At 36.6% G+C, this 24919-nt stretch overlaps 1 protein-coding gene and 3 non-coding genes across 5 annotated transcripts; all 4 read left to right on the top strand.

The window, feature by feature from the left end:
- LOC592021 (exportin-5) lies at nt 1–23495 on the top strand. Of its 2 annotated transcripts, none has more exons than XM_030998812.1 (29): nt 1–313; nt 973–1094; nt 2213–2285; nt 2944–3081; nt 3564–3749; nt 4549–4575; nt 5054–5239; nt 5686–5762; nt 6440–6539; nt 6941–7153; nt 7846–7936; nt 8392–8514; nt 9188–9345; nt 9967–10062; nt 11475–11516; nt 12190–12276; nt 13527–13726; nt 14036–14204; nt 15374–15489; nt 16125–16225; nt 16921–17008; nt 17432–17568; nt 17928–18072; nt 19132–19229; nt 19743–19939; nt 20359–20463; nt 20655–20792; nt 21363–21518; nt 22113–23495. In XM_030998812.1, exons 1-29 carry the CDS (start codon nt 218–220, stop codon nt 22266–22268), a joined length of 3621 nt encoding a protein of 1206 aa, XP_030854672.1. In that variant the 5' UTR covers nt 1–217; the 3' UTR covers nt 22269–23495. The 2 variants fall into 2 exon arrangements, with proteins under 2 accessions (XP_030854672.1, XP_030854671.1); XM_030998811.1 differs by having other exon boundaries at nt 12187–12276.
- Nucleotides 10980–11162, top strand: LOC115929801. The gene has a single exon (XR_004066741.1). It is a non-coding gene; the product is annotated as a small nucleolar RNA SNORA23 (small nucleolar RNA).
- LOC115929803 lies at nt 12976–13158 on the top strand. Its single transcript, XR_004066743.1, has one exon. It is a non-coding gene; the product is annotated as a small nucleolar RNA SNORA23 (small nucleolar RNA).
- Nucleotides 14654–14836, top strand: LOC115929800. The gene has a single exon (XR_004066740.1). It is a non-coding gene; the product is annotated as a small nucleolar RNA SNORA23 (small nucleolar RNA).
- Nucleotides 23496–24919: the final 1424 nt, after the last annotated feature.

Below are 24919 nucleotides of genomic sequence, written 5' to 3'. Positions count from 1 at the left end.
TGGACATGCGCGCGCCGACAGGTGCAGGCTAGGCATAGCCGAAGATCGGAAGAGACTTGACCCGGAGCAAGCGGCGTGTTGTACGATGAAATCCCGGCTCAGCTCAGCTAGTCTCATACTCGTACCGTCAATGTGTGTGTGAGCGTGTTAATTTCAATCAGTGACCCTGTGAAAAGATCGCTAGTCATTTATAAGATATAGAAATAAAACATTCAACATGGAGCTGGAAGAGCAGACATTGCAGTTGATAGATGCAGTCAACGTCACAATGAACCCAGTAATTGATCAAGAAAGCCGAATGAAAGCATACCAGGTGAGATCTTGCCATTGCATTGACATTGTCATGACATGTGTCATTGACATTGATCATGTTGAATTGAAGTTTCAAAATTGATCTCGAAGTCTTTTTTGTTGTAATTTTTGTATGAATGATGTACTTTGCTCATTTTGTATCCCTTAGTATAGGAAGAAGAAGAAGAAGGAGAAGGAGAAGAAGAAGAGGAAGAATGAGAAGAAGAAGAGGAAGAAGAATGAGAAGTAGAAGAAGAAGAAAAGGAAGAAGAACGAGAAGAAGAAGAAGGAGAAGAAGAAGAAGAAGAAGAAGAAGAAGAAGAAGAAGAAGAAGAAGAAGAAGAAGAAGAAGAAGAAGAAGAAGAAGAAGAAGAAGAAGAAGAAGAAGAAGAAGAAGAAGAAGAAGAAGAAGAAGAAGAAGAAGAAGAAGAAGAAGAAGAAGAAGAAGAAGAAGAAGAAGAAGAAGAAGAAGAAGAAGAAGAAGGAAGAGGGCGAGGAGGAGGAGGAGAGAAAGAGAGAGCTCCAGAGAAGAGAGAGAGAGGGGGAGGCCTAGGTTAGCTATAATTCTGTAGTATTAAACCATGGACCTAGGTCCATGATTAAACACAACTAGTTGAACTTGAACCATTGTGCATGTAGTATGTACATCATGGTTAATATATTATTTTTGTATCATTGCAGATTTGTGAGAACTTCAAAGAAACATCGCCCCATTGTGTAGCATGTGGAGCTCTGCTTACTGATACAAAGCATTCCCCTGTCATTAGGCATTTTGGACTGCAGCTCCTGGAACATTTTGTGAGGTGTGTTCTTTTTTTCTTTTCTGCAATTAAAGGCACACTGCCATACTTGTAGCTACTTGCTCCCTCTATAGGTAGAAAACTTTCCCAATCGGTGCCTGTTGGTCCCCCATGATCCTCTTTTTCTTATGTTAAATGAGAGCTGAGTTAATGAGATAGCCACCTGTCACAGTGACCTCGATGGCTCGCTGTGTGGTCTAATCCCTTCTTGCCCAGTAGTGGTGACGGTCTTTAAAAAACATGTCATGTGTGTTTGTGTTAATCTATGAAGATATATATTTTCTTAAAAACTTGATTTCTTCTCCTTCTCTATCTTTTTCTTCTTCTTGATGATGTTTAGTAGTTAGTACAACACCTTTTCTCTTTTGCCAATGTGACTATAGTGTGAAATATATTTGGGTGGAGTGTTTATGACGATCAACTGATATCATTCAGCTTTTTTACTACCAAATTCTCTAAGACAATCTGATAAATGCTGTCGCAATTTTTGATATATTCTTCCTTGTTACATCAGTTTAGGTTGGCATCATTGTAAACATGGCCAGGGAAATGTCAATATTTTGCCTGTATTATGCAGTCAAACATGTTTATTAAAAGTGGCAACTGTAGACAGGTGGCCTTTCTAGACAGGTTCTACAACACATGTATTTCTATCTTGAGGAAGACAAATTACATTCCCACAATAGACAGGTGGCCTTTAATACTTACTTACTTTACTTTACTTTAATATACGATGTTGTAGGTCTAAGCCTGTTCATCGATCCAGGATTCTTCCATGATTACTGCTATTTGTGGAGGGAGGAGGTTGTGTAATTAACATGAGACAATAGACAACACCTAGACCGGCTCATACAAAAGGCTTACATTCTTCTTAAATGAGTTGACCGACCCAGCTGCCACAACGTTTTCTGGGTACAGAGAGGTTGGCACTAAGTCAGGTTTGACTGTACATTGCTTTGTGATAAGGAGAGTTTCCTGTGAAAGCTAAGCCATATTATACTAGTGTGTGTCAAATTCATGAATTTATTTCTCTGTGTGACATCGCTCTTGACACATATGAAATTAGACTCGACTTTGATAACTACACCAGGTAATTATTTTCATGTTTTATAATTCTCCAGATTCAAGTGGAATGATGCGACTGGGGAACAGAAACTACAGTTCAAGAACCTGATACTAGAAATGATCACTAAGGTAAAATATTACATCAAATTGGCATCCTGTATGTTTCTCCAAAGCTCAAATGTTTTGCTGATAGTGGCAATAATTTTCCAAAATCAATTCTCAGAGAGAACAAGCACTTTGCTATCATTGCAAAAAACAAATGTGTAGACATCAAAGCATTAGCATGAAATGTCAAGGCTTTGTTGACATACTTTTCAAGCATATTAAGTTGCATGGTGGGTGACGACAAATAATCATCATTTTCTAATACCCTGACCTGCATTTAGGGTAAGTACCCTGCTATTAATAGTAACAGTTTACCTCTGATATTGTAAAAGATGTCTCAAAGTCTCTAACAGACTGATTTTTGGGGTCAAGAGAGTTTTCTTTGATGTTGTTTTGCTGCTACAGTTATTTCATCTTTCTAACCACACCATACCATTTCGTTATTGTTGTTTCATCTTTCTAACCATACTTTGGTGTTATAATTAATCTTTTAAACCATGATATACCTTGTAGTTGTTAGTGTTGTTATTTCATGTCTATAATCAAAATGGTTTCCCTAAAGAATTACTCTTCTTGTGTCTACATTTCTTGAAGAAAAAAAAACATCCATCGCTATCCAACACATAATTTGATTCAATATTTCTAAATTTGTGTTCAATAAATATTTTCTTCCCATGCTCAGAAGAGCACCAATGTACTTGAGGAAGAGAACTACATCAAGGAGGGTCTGGTGAAGATCGTTGTGGAGATGATCAAGAGAGAGTGGCCTCAGCAATGGCCCAGCTTACTGGAGGAGCTGGACCAGATGTGCCAAATAGGAGTAAGTTTACTGGGCAGCGTTTCACAAAACCGTCTTAAGTACAACTTCGCCGACAACTCATTGAAACTGTTGGCCCTTCTTGCCAAGATAGTAAGGATATTGTTATTTAAATGCGGCGACAATTTTTCCATGAATCCAGATGTTGTGATCCAAAAAAGTGCATGTCCTTTAATAGAATCTATACATTAAAGTTTGCCATGTTTTTGTTTTCACTAGTGGCATTCCAGTTAAATTATGATCCTTCTTTTTTAATAGTTAATAGTTAGCCACAAGATAAAGGAATTCCTTGCTCACAATTTTACGTCAAATCATGTTAGGACCCTCTTTACTGGTATAAGAAAAATTTATAATTGTCTGTAAGAAAATATAACAAGTTTCAATTTGTAAAAAAATGAAGACAAATTATTCTGGATTCCAAGATGAAAGATTACATAGAGAAATCTAGTAATACATAAGGCTGTGAAATCTTTTTTTTTTTACAGGATAGTCAGACTGAATTGGTTCTTCTCATCCTATTGAGGCTGGTAGAAGATGTGGTTTCATTCCACAATGTCCAGCAGAGCAGACGGCGGAAGGACCTCTGGCAAGCCCTGACATCCAACATGGCTCAGATCTCCTCTTTCCTCATCAAGGTTCTGGAGATGTACTCTGAGAAATACCAGTCATTGGTGAGCTCAAACTAGAAGCCTGATGTGCCCTGTCATCCAGAGCCATCTATATACAGAGTTTGGCCAACTTGGTTTCACTGGGTCACAACATGGCATATATTCTTTTGTTTTGTGGTTGTTCAACAAAGCAGTAGTCACCATATTATGTCCAACTCAAACCGGGTTGGTCAAAACTCTGTGTATAGATGGCTCTGCTGTCAGCCATCAACTACTGCCCTCAGATTTGTTGTCTAAAAAATATTCTGATTTACATGAAAATAACTAAAAACACAAACGGCATGTGGTTGATTTGAATTCATTTACATGTATTTTAGACGAGTCAAAGGCTGTATTGAGTTGCATAATTTTTTCTGATATGATTTATAAATTAGGAGTTATTATAGTCGTTAACCTGCAGCCGTGGTGTTGATTTTGTACATGTGTATGTGTGTTGGATGGGCTATAGATCTAATATTATAGGCTGTGGCTTTTATATTGCGAGAAAGAGTACAGTGCCTACAAAAGTGCACTGTGGGTTACAAAAATGTGGCAACTAATTGTTGATGCCTGTAAACGATTTTCTCAATATTTTAATTTGTGCTGAAGTTTGTCAATGTTGACAGAATCGATTAATTTTAAGTATAAGACAATCTGATGTAATCACAAGGCCCTCCTCAGCCTTTTCAATACTTGACAGTGTTTGTATTGTACTGAGTATGACGTAAACTCTTCATCCATTCTTTGCTCTCTCTCTCTCTCTCTCTCTCTCTCTCTCCCTCTCTCTCTCTCTCTCTCTCTTTTTCTCTCTTTGTCTCAACAGGAAACTTCTGCACCGCAGAGTAATGAGGTAAGAAATGAAGCCTATAAGATTAGAATATAGAAATGTCTTAGAATGCGACATGTATTAAAGCCCCACTGTACTGCTTGTAGCTACTTGCTCCCTCTATATAGAAAGTAATGCCTAATCGGTGACCATTGGTCCCCCATGATCCTCTTTTTCTTATGTTAATTGAGAGCTGATTTGATGAGATAGCCACCTGTCAGTGACCACCCTGGGTGGTGTAATCCCTCCTGGCCAGACTAGTACAGATGAGATTTAAGCTTTCCATTATCTTTTCAAAGGCTAAACATATTTAGTATTTTCATAAAACTATTTTCCTCATGTGATGGCATACAAGTGCATTCCAAGAAAAACAAGATATCAACTGAGGCAACAGTTCAAGATTTTGGTAATACTATGTGGCATGTGATATTAAAAAAAGATCAAATTCCATATAGATAAATACCTAAACTTTTTGAATAATCTCAATTCTATCTTCCGCTAGGCCAAGTCTGCATGTAAGGTGACCCAGACGGTCCTTGTGACCCTGTGTGGCTTCGTAGAGTGGATGGACGCCAAGCATCTCTTCAAGGAAGAGAACCGCCTCCTCATCTTCCTCTATCAACTCCTTAGAAATGAGGAGCTGAAGATGCTGGCAGCAGAGTGCTTACAACTCATTGTGCACAGAAAGGTAATTAATGCAGATGTGGGTAGTTTTGGATGATTTCTTGTTTTGTGCAAAATTTCAGTATTGCATATTTTTAGAAAGATGAAGATGTGAGGACAGAAAACAGTGAAGCTTCAATATTTTATTGATGCTATTCATGAGTGATTATACAAGATTGAATAGACATGAGCCTTTGATCTTACAATATACAATATACCATAGTGGGTGCCAGGGAAAAAAATAATATTTATTTTTCGGGGGCTACTTTTCAACCTTGCCTGCATGAAAATAACATTCTAAAATTTGTTTTGCATTGAACTCTATGTAAATTCAAGGTGGCTCTTTTCTGATTTTCGGGGGCTCTTTTGGGCATTTCGGAGGCTATTTCGCCCTGAGCCCCCGTGTATTTTTTCACTGGTGGGTGCAGTTGAATAGCACTTGTTTTTTATTACTTACTGTTTGTTTTTCAGGGTAAGATAGAAGAGAGAAAACCACTGATGGTGCTGTTCTGTGATGTAGCTATGACAGAACTCTTCAATGCTGCCGTGTGAGTAGAAATCATTGTATTTCGTATTACACTTGACACTGTTTTAAATAACTATTTAGCAGTTTGACTTAGTCATTAAAGTAGATGACTCGTTCATTAATATATCTTAGAATGTAAAAACATATCATCTGTTTAACTCATTTACTTTAATGCTGAGATAATGCCCTTCTGGCTCTGAACAGATGATATCTGAAATTTTCATAGAAAATGATCCAAGTGTTATATGGAAAAAAGAGAAATTCATGTCAATTTTCAATGATTATTGATTATTATATTTGTACTAAGTAGAAGGAATGGACTTGTGTATAACTTTTAACACCCATATGACCTTACATTCCATAACTATTTGGACTAATGATTCAACAGCAACACATTTGTTCAAAGTTAGGTTCAGTAGTTGTTTCAGGTTTGTTTTAATTGCCTGCTAAGAAAGTATATGCATGCTTGTAGGTTTATTAGTAGTCCTGAAATATTTGACTTCCTATGGGAGGGACTAGGGAGTTGGAAGACAATGTCTTGTCCAAAGTCACTGTTCATTGGTGCACTGGATTACCAGTGAACCTAGGACTTACTAGTACAACAGTCAACGCTCTACCCGCTGATCAATCATATTTCCGAAAGTAAGTGGATAAATGAAATAAGTATGTATCTTTTGCTATATACTTTGTGTTTTTCAGGAAAGCTTGCAGTGCCGGCCTCGATGAAAAGAATCACTTATTTGTGAAGAAATTGTGTCAAGTTATCACAGGCTTGGGCTCACAGATGTGTGCAATATGGGTAAGTATCAACATTTTCCACATTTCTAGAGGCATTTTTCTGTTCAAGTTAAGGAGAAACAGAAAAGTAAACCTTACAAATGAAACGCGCTTTGGGATGAAGGATATTTCACATGAAGTGTATCTAGGGATGAAGTTTAATTCAAATTAAGGTAGATTTCTTAGATATAGCTTTAAAGATGAATTTCAGGGATCTAAATTAAATTCACCATGTGTAGTTATCCAACTTCTGTTTTCTTTAATCAGATATGCTATTAAAGGCAAAGGTCACTTATGAAATGAGGCAACATTTATGCTTGGCTAGGGGGCCAAAACATTTGTAATCTTTACTTCTACAGTCACAAAATTGTTTGGAGAGATAAGTAACAATATTTTTCTGTTTATTGTATCTGTATCTGATAGGCAATAGAAGGAGAGGTTTTTGAGCCGCCATCCAATCTCGCTTCCTACCTGAAGACCCTGTACAGTTTCACCCAGCATGCCAGCACACATGTTTGTCACCTAACTTCGGCTAGTTGGATGGCGTTCCTGAGGCACGAGCACATGCCACGCACCCAGGCTGTGCTAGAAATTATACCAAACCTCTGTCAGACTTATATTAGCACGTCTCAGAAGGTAAGTGTTGTATTAATGCGGGGTCTTGTTATTCATGTTTATGAAGTTATTTATGTGTGTTCTGTATTATATGCAGTATGAAAGATTTATTCAATTTATAATAATCATAATAATAATAATAATATGGATATTTATATAGTGTCAGTATCCGCCAGGCTCTGACGCTCATGGCGCTGTACACATATTACCCTGGTTGTAGCCGAGTTGCCAAAGTAACTAGCGCTCAAGCATATTGTATTTTCTGACATGCTATTCAGTGATACAATGCATGTCATATTTCTTAACCTAACCTATCTGGACGAGTTTCACGCATTTAAAGATAATGTAAATACCAAACCAACAAAACAAATGAACAACATGCTTTTAAACAGTGACTGTCTCTATTATAAAGACCAATGTCTTATTTACCGTATGCCACATTCTTTATTCATACCTGGCCTAGAAGACACCTGGGACCCGTTTCACAAAGCCTTTTTTCAATGACAAATGACAAAATCAGTGACAAATCTGCAACCAATCGGAAGCAAGGATTTCAGTAGCTTATAACAAAACTGCAATTTGTCACTGATGACAAGTTTCGTGAAATGGGGCCCTGTAAATTCAAAAACCCCTATGGCAGGTGTCATTGTAAACCAATTTCATTGAACATGTATACTGTCAACATTATGGATGATATCACTTTTAAATTTCAGATTGGCTACCCATCTCGTAACGACTCCCCTGCCTGTGCTTATGCCAGGATTGATTTTGACTCGGATGATGAGTTCTTTCATTTCTTTGCAGGTAAGAAAGTAAAATTTTGTTTTTATTTTTTATTTAAAAACTGTAAATAAGTTGCAGCAACATCATTAAGAAAACTAAAGCTTGCCCCTTTGGAGGAAAAAATTCATACTCATTGACATTGCAAATGGTATAGGGGGATGAAAAGTCTTTGCATTTTACCTAGGCTAGAGTCATTACCAGTTTTACAGAAAATATTGGGCGGGGACCAGGTCCCCGACCGTGGATTTTTGCTCACACTCAAATCTGTGTCCTTGCAACGATGGGAGTTCAGATTAAAATGCTGAACCATACTACATGGGAAAGAGAGTCTCTGCTTTCAAATCAATGAATAGATCACTTCTCTGGGAAACATAATTTTTTGAAGAAATTCAAAATTATTTAGCGTGTCCCAATTTGAACTAAGGATGATAACCTTGACCCTGATTGACCTCCTTTTCTAAATTTCTTCCATGTAGCTCATAGATACTACCAGCTGGAGATCCTCAGACATGCAACAGGTCTTTGTCCCGAGACTACTTTCAGCATAGCTGCTCGTTGGTTGCAGGAGCTTTTAGCTGCTCCCCTTGAGAGAGAGGAAGGTATGATACACACCATGATACCATCCGTTTTTGTGGACCAGCAATGTTTTTATTATCTATGTCTATTATTGTCTATGTTGCCATCAATTTTTTAATCATTAGTCATCATTTTGGTCTTCTCGTGAAATAAGCCTTCAATCAATGAGTGTGTACACACACACACACCAGCATCAGCATGTAAAATCTATGCGGAGGTGGAATCCCCCATAGGCAATGCACTTAAGGAACCGCTATGTACAAAAGAAATAAACAGTGGCTCATTTCACGAGAATGCCACCATTTTAACTAATAGCGAGTTGTTTTATTTGTGCTTAGCACTCAAGCAATGATTGAATGATCATATCGATGGCTCTACAATTATACATATTTATCTCAACTGTATACAAATTTTGCATTAAAGTATACTCCATGTAAATTCAAATATACAATCGATGAGGGCCTAGTGATTGCATCAGATTGTCATATCCTTAAAATGAATCAATTCTGTCAACATTGACAAGTTTGAACATGTGAAATCATTATTCAATTCCATTCAATTCAGTTACTTGATTTCATTTACGAATAGAACCTTCATTGTACAGACACACACAAACATCGGAATTTAAATTAAATGTAATAATTAATGATGGATATGTAGTTAACGAAATGCTAATCGATCATGACTTTCTTATAGGCAAAGAACTGTGCACCAATCACTCTCCATCAACCATCAAATGGGACGCCATGTCTAGTTACCTTGACAGCGTAATAACAACCCTCATCAAGAAAGACCAGCTACCAACACAGCAGGCCATAGAACTGATACAAGCAACTCTCAACTGTAAAATAGAGGTAAGGGCTCATGTTAATTTCATTCAGTCCCAGCTATTGAGGAAGCTGTTGTACATTTAAGTGGGCCACACTTTTTTTAGATTTTTAAGGGGGGTACAAGCTCTATAGAATTCTACGGTACTAAGGAAACCAATGCTCACTGTGGGATGAAATATTTAATGGTAGAAGTGATTGTTTGTTCACTGTAAGTAGAAATTCATTATGAGTAATTGAAATCTTAATTTCAACACTACTATTTGATAAAACAAATGGAAACAAAACAATTTAGAAGATGTTAAGCATTACTTTGGTGAAGTATGCAGTCAAAGTATATTTATTTTGGTGTAATGTACTAGTATCACTTTAAGATATTTACGAGCATTGGAGGTTTCAAACGGTTGTCATGGTCTTCATTTTGTAGCTGAATTCATTCATTAAGTAGCCTGAGTATTCAGCATTTATATGCTTAAAGTTTGTTGCAGCATACTTTCTCTTCAACACTCCCAATTTCAGTCAGATAGATATGAGCAAGCAAAGTGAAAAAGTAGCAATTGTGTAACTATATGGACATCAGAGTCAAACAAATACAAATGTTTAATCTCTCATTGTCTGAATGATATTCTTTCTCATTTCTCCCCATAGGACCCAGTGATTCTGTCTTTCCAGCTGACCTGTATATCAACACTATTTCCGGTACTTCACCATTCCAACCAACATGTAGAAGGTGTCCTGGATAAGGTGATTAAAATGGCTTATTGCCGTTTGGTCAACAGCCAGTTCATCTACTACCCAATTGGTCTATTACTCATTTGGTCTAATTTCCAGTTGATCTAATTCCCATTTTGTGTAATGCCTATTTTGTCTACTATTCATATGGTCTCATAATCATTTAATCATTAATAATAGTAATCATCAAATGATAAGACCTTATGGATGATAGAAAAAATGGGCATTAGACAAACTGAGAATTAGACCAACTGATTAATAGACTAAATGAGCAATAGGCCAAATGGGTGGTAGACTAATTGGAGATAAGAACATATTGAAATTAGACCAAATTACTATTAGCCTAAATGGTTATTAAACCAAATGATCAATAGACGGGATAAACGTTAAACCATGTGGATAGTAGACACGCTGGGGGTAAACCAACTGGCAATTTACCATTTAATTTAGATATTTAGATAATTTCCTTCAACTAATCCTACTTCTTCAATCACTATAAACTACTACAGGCCTGATAAAAACCCGATTTAAATTGGTTTCCCGATTTTGTCCTGATTTATTTTTTCTCCCTGATTTAAATTTTTTTTTTTTTTTACCAGATTTTATTTCTTCTTTCCTCTTTTATCCTGATTTTACCGATATCCCCATTATTTTCTCTAATCTTCCCTATTTTGCCCTATTTTTTTCCCAATTTTCTTACTCGAAAGGGGGGAATGTTGTTAGATGCCATTTTCCCCCGCAAATCCTCTTTTTTTTTACTCAAGGGGGGCATGGTTGAGGGGAAAACAAAAAACCTATTTTTTTTTAGTACACACTATCATTCCTGCTACTATGGTGTTTTAGATGGCAAGTTTAAGTGAACAAGAAGATGATTGTTGATAGATGCCAATCGAGTCATCCGCGACTCTTGGTGATGATATACTTGGCTAGAGGTAACATTCTAGGACATGTCCTTGTCGTGCAGCCTGACATCCAACGTTTTGTTGGTTTGTTAGACTGCCTCTGTACACCTCACCTGGCCATAGAGTAATACAGAGGTACATAGTACCAGTGTAGTGATGTGACATCTCATGTTACCAAACATTCACTGGCCTCCAATCCCTCAAACATTTACTTATACCCAAGTACTATTTTATTTAAATTATATTTTTCAAAAAGGAATCTGTATTCATATTTGTTTAAGATTGTATGATAGGTTGTCATGTTATAAATTGTAAATGGGTTACGTTTAGCTGATGCATGTTTGTTTCCAAGCATTTAAGATACAGCATTTTTTTAACTATCCACCCCCTGGTTATCTTGAATCTTGTGGTAGTATGGCATTGTTTTGCGACAAGAAAGGCAAGATTTGCGTGTTCCATGACCATCACATTATCGCTTACTTCTTCAGTCTTATAATTTTATCCATCTTTGTTCTTCTTTAGCTCTTTGCTGCTGCTGTGTACTCGTGGCCTGGTCTGACTAAGGTAAAGTACTTAAGATATTATTAATAAATTTGAGATATTGATTAATTGTGTGTTAAAGATTTTGTTGTTTGTTGAACCAAACCCACTGTTGTATACCGGTATCTAAGAGCCTATTCCTGTACAATGAATTCAAGTTGTATTATTTTGAAAAATATTTTTCAATTGATATTGGTGTTAGATGTTATGTATGTGACATATGGATTTTATCTTGATACTTTGTACATGTGTGTTACTAAGGTATCGGTAGATTTCATACAAGAGGTCGCTTTGATTTTCATTTCTTGTTTATTTCGCTTCCTTCTGAAAGATCTGTGACCCGCCCATGTACTGTCACTTATCCAGAATATATAAAATTTATTTGTATTGCTAGAAAATCTTAAATTTGGTATTGTTTCTATTATATATTGAAGATTATTAACATGTTCATACATACTAAGCCTTGAGGAAAAATAAATAATTGGGATTGGTTTCTGTTGCTGTTTCAACTCTCAATCAGATACAGTCAAACTTGTCTTTTAAGGTCATCCAAGGGAAACAGAAAAGGTAGCCAAATGGTCTTTCTAGACAGGTTCTACAAACATACATTTCTTTCTCAAGGGAGACAAAAAGACAGGTTTTAATGTATTTTCTCGAGGTTAATACTGTACTTGTATCTTTGCTATGTTCTCAGAAGACAAGGACTCGATCCGTTCAGAACGTCAGACGACACGCTTGCTCAGCTATGGTCAAGATGTGCAGAGATCATCAAACACTCATGCTGGTATGTGGTCATAAAAAATGACAATTGGCATTGCAAGAAAGTTGTGATTGATTGCAAGTTGCAAAATTTACAACTGATATTTGCAATCGATTGCAACTTAAACTCTCTTGCATCGACCCACTAGTCTCCTAAATTTCCTAGGATTTTGTTAGGATTAAAGTTAATAACAATTAAATTAAGTTAGCTAGATCTAGCTTTTATTCTCCCCCCCCCCCCCCTCTCTCTCTTTCTCTCTTATTAATGGGGTGTTGCAAGAAAGTTGAGTTGCGATCAATTGCAGATTTGCAATTAATCGCGAGACTTACGCTTGATTTGGGGGATTTGCAATTGATTGCAACTGCTATATGTGTACTTGTATATAGCATTTACAATAGTCACGTTCATTGACAATGCAATCCAGATTGGTATGAGGCTCTTCCTCATGGTGTTCGAGTACCCTCAATGGCATCTACATTGTACACGATCACTTATGTTGCCTTGGCCTGACCTACAAAGCATAGGGACCAACCTTGCAGATTGGAAATGAAGAAGTTCTCTATTAATAGAACATTTTTGAGCAGTAAATAGGATTGTTAAAAGAGAACAAACAACTAATTGGTTGGCATTTTGATACAGAGTAAGTAGAGAAAAATCTTCAGGGTAATCTTTGCTCTGTTCTTAGTGCAGATATGAAGAATTTCTACATAATATACTTGGCTAGAGGTAACATTCTAGGACATGACCTTGTCGTGCAGCCTGACATCCAACGTTTTGTTGGTTTGTTAAGCTGTCTCTGTACACCTCACCTGGCCATAGAGTAATACAGAGGTACATAGTACCAGTGTAATGATGTGACATCTCATGTTACCAAACACTCACTGGCCTCCAATCCCTCAAACATTATTTACTCTTAAGTGACAAATTATTGATGTTAAATGATTAATGTATTCTTCCCTGAACATCTTGTGAGTTTGAACATTGTATGATACCTTATCATGGTAGCTTGGCTAAAGCTGGGGTAATAAAATAATTGCAGGGCCCTCAGGGAAAACAGTATTGATATTAACAAACTACCCTGGGTAAACTAGACATCATATTATTAGTATTAATATTAGTATTAGTGTTAGTATTATTATTATCATTATTATTTGTATTATTATTTTTGTTATCATCATTATGACATCTCACTGTGCAAGAATTTCGAACAAAGCAGATGATCTACCCAAGTTTAAGATTTGTCCATCCATCAAATCCATCTTTTTTCTTTCCAGCCCCATTTTGAGAAGATCTACACCCAAGTAAAGAGGCTGTGCTCTGATCCAGAGCAGCTGACCCAGCTAGAGAGGGTCACACTCAGCGAGGCTCTCATTCTCATCAACAACGGACTCCATAACTGGAACCGTCAGAGTGCCCTCATTGCCGAGATTATGAAACCCATCACAGAGGTCTGGCTGTCTCCACATATCACAGAGTAAGTCCATATAAGTCACAACGAGAGAAGGTCAAAATTTGTATTGTTTGGCAATGCCATGTTAAAAAAAATATATAACTAAAAATTGGTTTCTATGTTCATTCTTGGACTAGTTAGAGGCCTAGAATATTTGATATTTGGTATGTAATACATATTAATTAACAGAATAAGAAAATTACTGTGCATTAACAAAAAATACTTCCAGCAAGTAGATAATAGTGACTTCATTTGCTGCCAAGAATTTATGTGACTACTAGCATCGTTGATATTTCCATATTAATTCCAATATTGATGTTCATTTTTCACCAGAATTATCCAATCTCCGGAGTCTTTCATCCACAACATTGGTCTTGACCATCCAAGCGATGCTCAGCCAAACCAGGAGGATGTCCACAACAAGAATCGTGCTCAGATCTTCAGCTGTATCTCAACCAGCCAGGCTGTCGTCAAGAGAAGCTGCTGGCCCTCAGACCCACAGGTCAGAGTTCAATCTTAAACTCAATAACATTGCCTCAGATTCTGAAACAAAATCCTGGATTTAGCTCATGCTACAATCATAATTATAAACCTTTACATCAGTCAGGAATCCCATGACTTTTACAAGCTCATCGCCTGTCTGATTATCAAGATATTTATGATTGGAAATCAAAATTTAAAAATTTGCTTTCCTCAGGGTTTTTATAAGACTACAGTCTAATGGGGGGGAAACAAGTATGGTATAACTGGTCACTCAAAGATTTTTACTTTTTTGAGGCACTTCTTGATCATTTTGAATCGCAATTTTTTTTTCTTTCTTCAATATTACACCATATCACAAGCACTGATAACACATAGAGCCGTGTATCTCAGATTTAACATTGTTAAACGATTTTTAACGATGCCTTTAAGGATAGATAATCTTTGACTGAATCATTGCATGATTGGCCTGAGGTAACATTCTAGGACATGTCCTTGTCGTGCAGCTTGACATCCAACGTTTTGTTGGTTTGTTAAGCTGCCTCTGTACACCTCACCTGGCCATAGAGTAATACAGAGGTACATAGTACCAGTGTAATGATGTGACATCTCATGTTACCAAACATTCATTGGCCTCCAATCCCTCAAACATTATAATCGTAAATATATGTCTTATTTGGAGCCAGAAGAGCAGTTATTATGTTAGAAAGTCTATGAGTTAATGCCCTTCTGGCTCCAAACAGACAAATACATAATTTTATTAAATGCAGAAACTATGGAAATATATTTTACTGTACCTGCAAGAGCTCCTGGACCCCATTGCATAAAACTTACTTTTATGGTAATTTTGCCATCAATATTTAGTACCATGTTAACATCACTAAAATAGCAAATCAAATCAAGGTTTCCATGGAAGTTACCATTGATGGCAAAGTTACCATCAAAGCTAAATTTTATACATTTTTACCCTAATATACTTTAAACTACCATGAAGAGATGAATATAATAAAATGTAGTTTTTTTTTATATAGAAGTATTTCTCTATGTTCCTGGCTTGTTAACCTGACTTCCTATAGGCATTTTCTACTAAAGATAGGCATTGTTTCATGAATGAAGATCATTTGAAAAATGAGACCTTAAGCCAATTCCATTGTTCTTTGGAGTAATGAATCTCTCTTTCTGTCTTACTAGGTGGCTGCAGCTGGAGGATTTATCAGTGGCCATCTCCCAAGCGGTGCACCGATCTACAAGAATCCTAGTACTCCTCACATCTTGCCTATCTTGCCAAACCTCTTCACGCTTGCCAGGTTAGGACGCTTCACACTTCTCTCAATCAACTTGATGTAGAATGAATTAAGGATGCATCGTAGTTTCATTCTAAAGAAATATGAGCCCTGAAATGAAGATGGTCCTTCAATATTTCACTGAGCATGCCTTCTTGAGGTCAAAAAGAGCTGATTGAAAGAAAATAGAATCTGTGCAGCGTTCGCCAACAACCCATTTTGATGTGCGTATCAAATTTAATACGTGTTTCAATGGCATATCGGTGAACTTGTACTTCCTGCACAGACATCCTCAATCAGCTTTGCCTGTACTAGAGCTCTTTTAACCTGTACTGGAGCTTGTATGCATTTCAGATAATATGGATTACAACAATTGAAACATTCTTTCCTAACTTTCAGCTCAAGTTTGTTTCCATAGTTTTTTATTTTTACAAGTTAGAAATTGCGAAACATGATATTTTCAAATAGCAATCATTTACATTTTTTGCTAACTTGCTATTACAATACCATCAGTGTGACTTCTAAACCTTATAAGGAACTTTTTGAATTCCTTTTAATTTTGTGATGAAAACATTTTCGTTGCATAATCATTAGTCACAGCTTTTATTCTTTATTTGAAATTCTGTTCAAACTATTCTTATGTCTCTCTCATTATACAGAACCTTGAACGCTATGTGGTCTCCTGAATGCAGAGGGAAGGTGTGTCCAGAGTATACTAAATCATACAACATGACTGAGAATGAGAGGAATACTATCCTAGGTAAGGTTTCATTTAAAGGGGGACTGCACTACTTGTAGCTACTTGCGCCCTCTATATAGCAAACAATGCCTAAGCAGTACCCGTTGGTCCCCCATGATCCCCTTTTTCTAATGTTAATTGAGAGCTGAGTTGATGAGATAACCACCTGTCAGTGACCATGCAGGGAGGTCTAATCCCTCCTGGTTAAACTAGTGTAGATAGATTTTATCTTGTTTGCATTGCCCACTAGCAAACTCTTTCGTCAGAATACAGGGCTGATCTTCTATTTTGTGTGTGTATTGTGACCTTATTTAGTGATGCCTTTCTCTAAGATGTCTACTGACCTGCAGCTAGCACTGTCAACTTTTTCACCTCACACTTTTGCAATTATTTGCTGCCATGTGTGGACAACATTCATCTGACTGGATAAACTGTTTATCTCATTTTAGCTCATGATTTTTTTTTTATTCAATGTGTATTATATATGCTTTGAAAGCTTTACATCATGTAAACTTATAGTTGAGTGATCTCTTCATGAAGTTCTTGCACTTTGCTTTTGACTAGCTAGTGGTCCATGTAAGTATTGTGATGTACATAATGTACATAATAAAGATGGCTTCTACATAACACACATGCAACCAGTATGTATTCCTTGTTTTGCAACTCATAGTTGGTCCTGATAAAGGAAACTTTTCCCTTTTTTTCTTTCTTCCTAGGTTTATATGGGAACAGCACCGAGATACCAACCAACAAACCAGTCGTGGAGAAGGTCCAAATCTTCCTCACTGTTGTCTATGAAACTACGTAAGTTTGGAGACCATGGAGAATAGAAAATCAAGATTTGAATCACTTATCTATTTTTAAAAAAATTGCATTTATATCTGATTAAAAAAGGCTAATGTTTAATATGTTGTTGAACATTGTAATGTTACAATCTAGTAACTACTTTCAATAATGCAAGATGAAATAATAATAATAATACTCCAGCATCTGTAATGCGCCAATTAATCGATCTAGTAAACTATTCTGAGGTGCAGAGGTATATTATTACCCTGGCTTTAGCACGGCTGCCATTACGGCACTCTAGCATTTCAAGGAATTACTTCAATTTCATACGGATGTAGGTTTTTATTTTCTTCAGGTGATTTATTCAACTCTTGTATTATGCTTGTTCCAAGTTTTGGAAATAACTGTTTTATACCATTTTCTCTTTTGTTTATATTTTAGATGTCACCTGTTCGCTGACTGTTTCCAGAGTCTTGGTTATGAGTTCTTCGCTGCCGAGGGTCTGTCCAGTCAACTTCTCGAATCTATTTTCACCAACCTTCACCATCTACCAGATTACAGGCTCCGGCACATCATTCATATCCTTTCATTTTACTTCTTTTGTTTTTGATTTTTGTTATAATGAATTTGTAAGAATAGGTCTGCTAGTTATGCCAAAATAGTTACTTCATTGGAAATGAACATTATATTGAATGCACTTTCATAAAAGTTTTGAGCATATCGTATATACATGCTTGCTGGTATTTGCTTAGTTGCTGCCATTATTTTTGTTCTGGTCTTTGATTATTACAATCCTTCAGACTTGCTTCAATGATTTGTAGCAATAACTATGCAAGGACATGTGAAGGCCTTCTGTTAATGCTATGTCTTGTTTCTGTCAAAAGTTGTTTTCTCTGATTTTGACAAATGTATTCCTTGACTCTTATTCTGTGCTTACGTGTGGTGACCAAGGGCTTCGTGCAATCCTGTCCCAGGGAATGCTGGCAGTCGGTCCTGGTCCCGGTGATGACTGGTCTAACTTCGTTCATGGTCCATAGACTGAACCAGCAATGGGCCATCATTTTACAGAGGGCAGAATCTGGGTACGTCTATTCACCATTCATTTTGTAAAGATTTGTGAAGACAGTAGAAGAAAGTATCTTGAGTAGAACAGAAAGAGCCATGATATAGAAGATGTTTGGTGTGAAACTGTCCCAATAGAAAGAACACAAGTGAGCTCATGGAAAGGTTGGGTCTGGAAGAAACTCTGGTGGAAATGGTAAAGAAAAGTGAATTGAGATGGATAGGTCATGTGTTGAGAAGTGAATATGATGAACCTGCGAGAAGAATGTGGGATCTGGCAGTAGATGGCATTAGAGGGAAAGGAAGCCAGAAGATATCATGGAGAGATATGGTGAAGAAAAAAAGCAGTAAGGTTGGTCTAAATGAGAAGGATGCTCGAGATGAGAACAAGTAGAGAGAGGGAGTGTCATGGTGCAAAAGTCAGTGGATCAATAAGGGAACTAAGTTCACACCTTCAAACTGACTCCAAAGCCTAAAGTGTCTTCAAATTGACCTCCAACCCAAAAGAAAAAAAATTGAATAGAAATATGAATTATGGTAAGGTTTACTCAACAAACCAGTCAGTAACCCCTCATAGGAGGGAAAATGCAGACTTAAATAATTGATGATGATAATGGTTGTATGTTCTCTTAATTTTTACATTAAAAATGTTGCAAGTCCAAATCCCCACTGAGAGCTGCCGCTTTGAGACATCACATTTGTGGTCACTCCTGATCAATCAGAAGCAAATAAGGATCACATCAGAAACCCTTTAGTCTGGGATATACTGCCACAGTGGAATGTCATGAATCTCATTCATATAAATTGACTTACATTGTTTCTGTGCCTATGGCCGAGGGCTTGATCCATATGTTCGTCTTTTAAACTAAAATGCTATTGAATGAATGCACATTTAGGACTATCTCTCCATCTTTGCAAGTGTCAATAAAGACTCTGTGAATTTTGTGAATTTCATAATATTTTCAGTACACAGATGCATGTCTTCTGTGGACAGGCATCTTTGGGACTGACCATTGCAATTATGATTTACTTTCATCTTTGGGACTGACCATTGCAATTATGATATATTTTCCTCACAGTGAAGCGAGGGAGGAACAAAATGATGAACAAGAAACACAAGAGGTCCTGGAAGATCATCTAACGAGAACAGTCACCAAGGAATTCATGGAGTTATTAGGTGAGTTTGGGATATTTCAAGCCAGTGATTGATTCTTAGTTTAAATGATATATGAATGGTTAGATAGATTGATGAATATATCTATGTAAGCCTTGTACTCCATAGCAGAAAGTTAGTATAAAGAAAACATATGCCACAAGTAAAATCTTTTAAAGAGAGGAAAAGAAAAGAAGAAGAAAGGACAAGTTTGCAGTAGAGGAGAGCAATGTTTCCTCTTCTTCCTCTTGAATATGTGTACATGAATGTTATTCCACACCCACTGCTACTAATTCAGGACGTATATTTGCAAATTCTGTTTCTTTTACTTATCAGCTATTTTCTTCTAAACCGCTTAAAGGCAATTTGCAATTTGCGGTATACAAATATCTTATTATTATTATTATTATCATACATATTCCCTTCATGCATGAGACAGAAATACGCTCATGTAGTGCAGGATGTGTAAAGCGATGCAAAGACATCAGCTTTTTTCATGCCAATTCTCATCATAAATCTCTTCTATTGTTCTGTCAGGAAATCTATGTTGGAGCAACAACAGGACATCGTCCAGTAGTGTTACAGTGAAGGAGGAGGGAGGAGGCGGCGGTGGAGGAGAGTTAGAGATGGAGACAGAAGAAGCCATGGAACAGGGAGAGGGTGGGGCAGGGAACAGTGCAAAGTCAGAACCTGCTACTATCAGTGACCTCGGAAAGGTCATCTTACAGAACGAGGTATGCTTGTCTTTAAAAAATGATAGTATATTTTGGAAGCTTCTTTTTTTTCTTTTTCTTGTTTTAGTTTATGAAGTAGATTTATAGAATACTCTTACAGCTTCTTACAGATGCATTTTAATACTATGTACATGCAATTGACAGTATATTACTGTATTTTGTTCTACCGTACATCCTTTTTATGATGTCATAATTATATTTTCTTATTCTCTTCATTTTTTCTTACCAGTAGAAATCATTTTCCTATTACTTTGGGGAGAGTCGGATGTTAAAGTCGGTGTGTGTTATATTGATCTTCTACTTTTTAATTCAAAATGTTCACAGTAGTGTAGAATATATGTTCATGTAATGTGGGATAAAATTGTGAACTTTGCTGAAAGAACCTACTTGATAAACCAAATTTCACTTTTTCTTTACAGAGACTATGTGAGAGCATCGTAACCTGTATATATACAGCAATGTCCTGGCCTGACAGTGGTGTTTGCATGAAGGCATGTCGTCTCTCATGGCTCATTGTGCAAGAGGCGAGTCGTTTTATCTCTTAAAAAGTTGATCGATGGAATTGTGCAATCAAATTACAAACCACACATAAGAATCCAACCATTTTTGTGTGTTACACTCTATTTTATCAGATGCCTGTGTTTCAACTTGTAATGTTGCTATTGATATTGTAATGAATCTCCTTGGGTGTTTATTTGCTTTATTTGCACTGCAGCTAGCGACCAGGCCTCTCTTACCTGAAGCAGTCACCCATCTCTACACGTCTATCCTTAGGGGGCTACAGATACACGGAGAGCACGACACATGTCGCGCAGAACTCGTCTACAGAGCAATGAACCACTATGAACTATTGGTATGTACAGGCTTTTAGTGTGCTTTCTTATGTCTCTGGATTATGAGGAACGGTTTTAAAAGTCAAGATTGCAATGGGTATTGTCAAGTGTAATGAAAATTGAAGACATAAAAACAAAAAAAAACATATTGTTGAGTGTTACCCACCCTTCAATGCAAGTCAAATGGATAAGTTCTCATTCATTGTTCATGCAGTTCTACGCCTAAGCCATAACCTTTTTAACCTTCAAGAATTAGATTAACAACATTGTCATTACCATATTACCTATCTTAATGCAGAAATATGACTAATATCCATGGGATTATGATTTATTACATTTCTTCTATTTTGTAAAATATTATTTAACCCTCAAGGGTCTATGTACCCTGATTATTATTTATTGACTGTTGTGTTTGTGCAATTTCACCATTTGCAATATAACGTTGTGTGAATTTTTAATTAAGTAAATAAATTGTGAACAGTTCAGCCATTGGCTGCTAATCATGTTCTGTATAAAACTATGAATTAATTAATAAATTGCAGACCCTAGCTGGCTCATTTCCGTGTCATATTCTACATTTATTATCACAGAGAGAGAAGTTCCCAGTCCTAACTGAAGTGATGTTGAGTTTACCACACTGCACTCAGCCAGCATTGCAGAAGTTCCATGAGAAAGTCCCGAGCTCCAAGCCATCTGAGAAGAAGAAGAGAGAGGCCTTCAAGAGCTTTATCCAGAGCTTCATCGGGGTAAAATATCTTCAACAGTATTATTTCTCCATTCTTAACTTCTGCACAGCATTCATGAAAGCCTTAACAAGCTATTGTATTTGATTCAACCCTTGATAAGTAATTCCCAATTAAATATTTTCTTGAAATTGAAGATACTGTCATTGAATAGTTTGATGAATGTATACAACAAATCAAGATAATCAATGTGTGCTGCATTTATGGTTGCTTTTTGCATAATCAATCATTTTTTTAAATATGAGTGTGAGGCAACAATATTTTTTAATTCTTGTTAATTTTGCTTTATGTTTTTGAGTACTGTGGTTGAAACTTGTTTGAAATAAAATAATTTCTGCATTCTTCCTGAATTTTTCTTTTTATCTTTCAAAAATGTTGTAAATTCAGAGAGTGATCTAGAAAGATCTAAATAGATGTGACATGATGACACTAAGTAATCCAACTAAATTACTACATAGCAGTAGCAGGAAAATCGTTTGCTTCTATGTAGGTATTTTCGAAATATTTCATAGCCTTGAAAAGAATATACAATTTAACTATACAAATATAGGTTAGACTATAGATTGAATAACTCTGTGTGATATTCCTTTTTTTCAGGTACCTGTGAGTCAGAAGTTCAAGAGAAAGGAGGTGATTCGTGACCTTCCAGCAATCTTCAAGCCCATGAAACCAAAGCTTAATGTTGTGGATGCATCAGTAGGAGCAGAGGAGGCAGGTCTAGTCATGCTTTTTGCCAGTGATGCAGATTTATGAGACCTTTTAGTCGTTTTCAACTGCATGAAACTTAAACCAGCTCTTCCTGATGATTCAGGCAGAGCAAAAGTCATGCTGCTGTGATAGTGTTGCAGATATGTGAGACTGTTTCATCTCTATCAAGTCCATGAAACTTAAAGGGAGTGTAGCTTGGCAAATACTGGTTAACGCTATCTACGACTTCTTTCGGACAACTGCACGTAAACGAATTGACTTGATTAACAGTATTCAGCGACTTGATCTCTACATGGTCAGCGTGCGCTAGCGTTTTCGAAACAGACTGAAGTTCTCCTCACATTTCGGTTTCCCGTATGTTGCACACACGTGATTGCTGCGATTGCATCGTCCTTGGTCGTATTATACCAAATTGGCCCCCGAGTCAGGCCATGGGAAAGACACATAGTCTTGTCATGCTACACTCCCTTTAACCAACTCTCACTGATAATTCCAGGAGAGCAGAAGCCATGATGTTTGCTAGTGATGTAGTGATGCAAGACCTTTCAGACATCTTCGAGCACTTGAAACCAAAGCCCTTGCCATAGGTAGGAGCAGAGGACGCACGTCCGGTCATGCTTTATGCCAGTGATGCCACTTTCTCACAGATATTTCTGGGACAGCAAAAGTCATGCTGCTGTGCTAGTGTTGCAGATATGTGAGACCTTTTGATCATTTTCAACTGCATGAAATTCCAACCCACTCTCACTGACGATTCAAGTACAGCAAGGATGATGAATGGTTAGTGGATCCGCTGTAGATGATTTTCAGAAGACTCCTGGTAAAATCGGGAAGATTGGCATCTCTGATATGGTTATGTGTGCAGTTGCAGGCAACGTGCACCAGTTGTAAACATTGCTTTTTACACATAGGTGAGATGATAGACTCACTTTACAACACTGTATAGTCCTAGGCTATGCTTTATCATGTATTTGGATGCAGTAGAGTAAGAACATCCCTTTGCAATTGATACGATTCTTGGTTATGGTTCATTTTGATTTGAATTATTTATTTCTCGTCATGGTCATTTTCCAAAGTTACAAACTAATAACATTGTTCAATACTTGTCAGTTACTTTTGAATAAAGCCTTATTTTTAATTTTTTTTTAGTTATTGAAAGGTAGCACATGTGACCCGAAGAAATGTATTTGCTTATTTAGATGTGTTCTCTTCAGATTATGATATAGATGTATTTCAATTCACGGCAAGCACTTCAGTTCCCACATCAGTGAAATTTTTTCCCCCTATTTCCACCTTGCTTTGTGTTTGAAAACACAATGAGTGCTTTTGATGTATCAGATCTTTGTTAGAAGATGTTAAATGTGCCATATTGGCCAACTGGCTCTTGCTTTTATTTGTCATGCTTTTTTTAATCAGGGGTAGGCAACCACTCGCAATATAATTGCATAGTAAATTGTTTCTATATGATGTAATTTTCCATTTCTAGCATTAGTTGCATATAAAATGAATATTCTATATGTATGTCTTGACGCCTTATGAAGGGAACCTTTTTCAAAAATATGAATATTTTGCTGAAATTATGATTGATCTTCTTTTTCCTTCTTTATTTTCTCTCTTTTTCTTCCTTAATGTTTAACATGTATAAGCTTGTATGTATTGAAATTCATTGCATCAAATTCGTCATGGTGTTTAGGAAACATCTAGGATGTATTCTTCAGAGAAGGTGCACTTTACAAAGGAATTCATGTACACAAGAGAAATTAATGTTATTTTGTAGTCAATGTGTGTGAGTCATATGTGAAATGTCAACATTCATCGATGTGGAGGAATTAAACATATTTTCTTGCTATAAAAACTACTGATGGATCAGTGTTTCATTATTCAAGTAACACCTTGTGCCAGCAAAACTAGTAGTTAGCAATATTGATCGCTGCTAGCAAAGCTGCATGTACCTCGCTAACTCCCGTAAATCAAATGAATCTATCAATGAAAGAGGGGTTAAATACACATATAACACAGAAGATAGTCCAAATCGTCCATAAAGTTGCACCAAGACTTTGGGACTGGATTTTTAGCACCCAAACTGATTTCAATAGTTGTGGAATGGTATGACACATTTACAATGTTTTCTTTATCATCTATATTTAATATATTCACACTATAGACATGTATTTACAGATACTGCAAACATAAATGCAAATTGAATCATGATCTGTAAAACAGACACGACATATTACGATCTGACTTCTAGGTAATAAAAGAGTACTTCAATACAAATATGGCATTTTTATGATGATACTGACCATCATATAAGTATTCATGTGGATATATTTGTGCCAACACTGTCATTGGCTGTTATTACACAAATGATCATGAACAGATTTACTAGATAATCAATACATGGTATGTCTGGGATTGCACAAGCACTTGATATGAAATGCTCAAAAAAGTTTCATGTTTTGTTAGAAAAAGATTTATCAAAATTATGTGACACTGAATTCTTGGCAAAGACTGAAGAGAGCTGGGATTGGAATAATCTTTGTTTAATTACTTGCCCGTATCTCAAGATGGCTACCATCTCGGACCAGAAACTTCAATTGTGAATAGCCAGTCACTGTGCAACAACAATTGTACAGATTTTTCTACTCTGCAATACCTGGAATATGAGTTAAAAGTCACCGACAATACAATTCTAT

The sequence above is a fragment of the Strongylocentrotus purpuratus genome, unplaced genomic scaffold (assembly GCF_000002235.5).
Source record: "Strongylocentrotus purpuratus isolate Spur 01 unplaced genomic scaffold, Spur_5.0 spur5_scaffold_5, whole genome shotgun sequence".
In the NCBI taxonomy this organism is placed as follows: domain Eukaryota; kingdom Metazoa; phylum Echinodermata; class Echinoidea; order Camarodonta; family Strongylocentrotidae; genus Strongylocentrotus; species Strongylocentrotus purpuratus.
This window is presented reverse-complemented; position numbering and strand designations above follow the sequence as displayed.

What these genes read in the sequence shown, in the direction of transcription:
- LOC592021 (XM_030998811.1), top strand. Translation starts at nt 218, where the DNA reads ATGGAGCTGGAAGAGCAGACATTGCAGTTGATAGATGCAGTCAACGTC. An exon ending in AACTCATTGTGCACAGAAAG is followed by an intron (nt 5,240 to 5,685) that starts GTAATTAATGCA and finishes TTTGTTTTTCAG; the next exon opens with GGTAAGATAGAAGAGAGAAA. An exon ending in GCTGGCCCTCAGACCCACAG is followed by an intron (nt 14,205 to 15,373) that starts GTCAGAGTTCAA and finishes CTGTCTTACTAG; the next exon opens with GTGGCTGCAGCTGGAGGATT.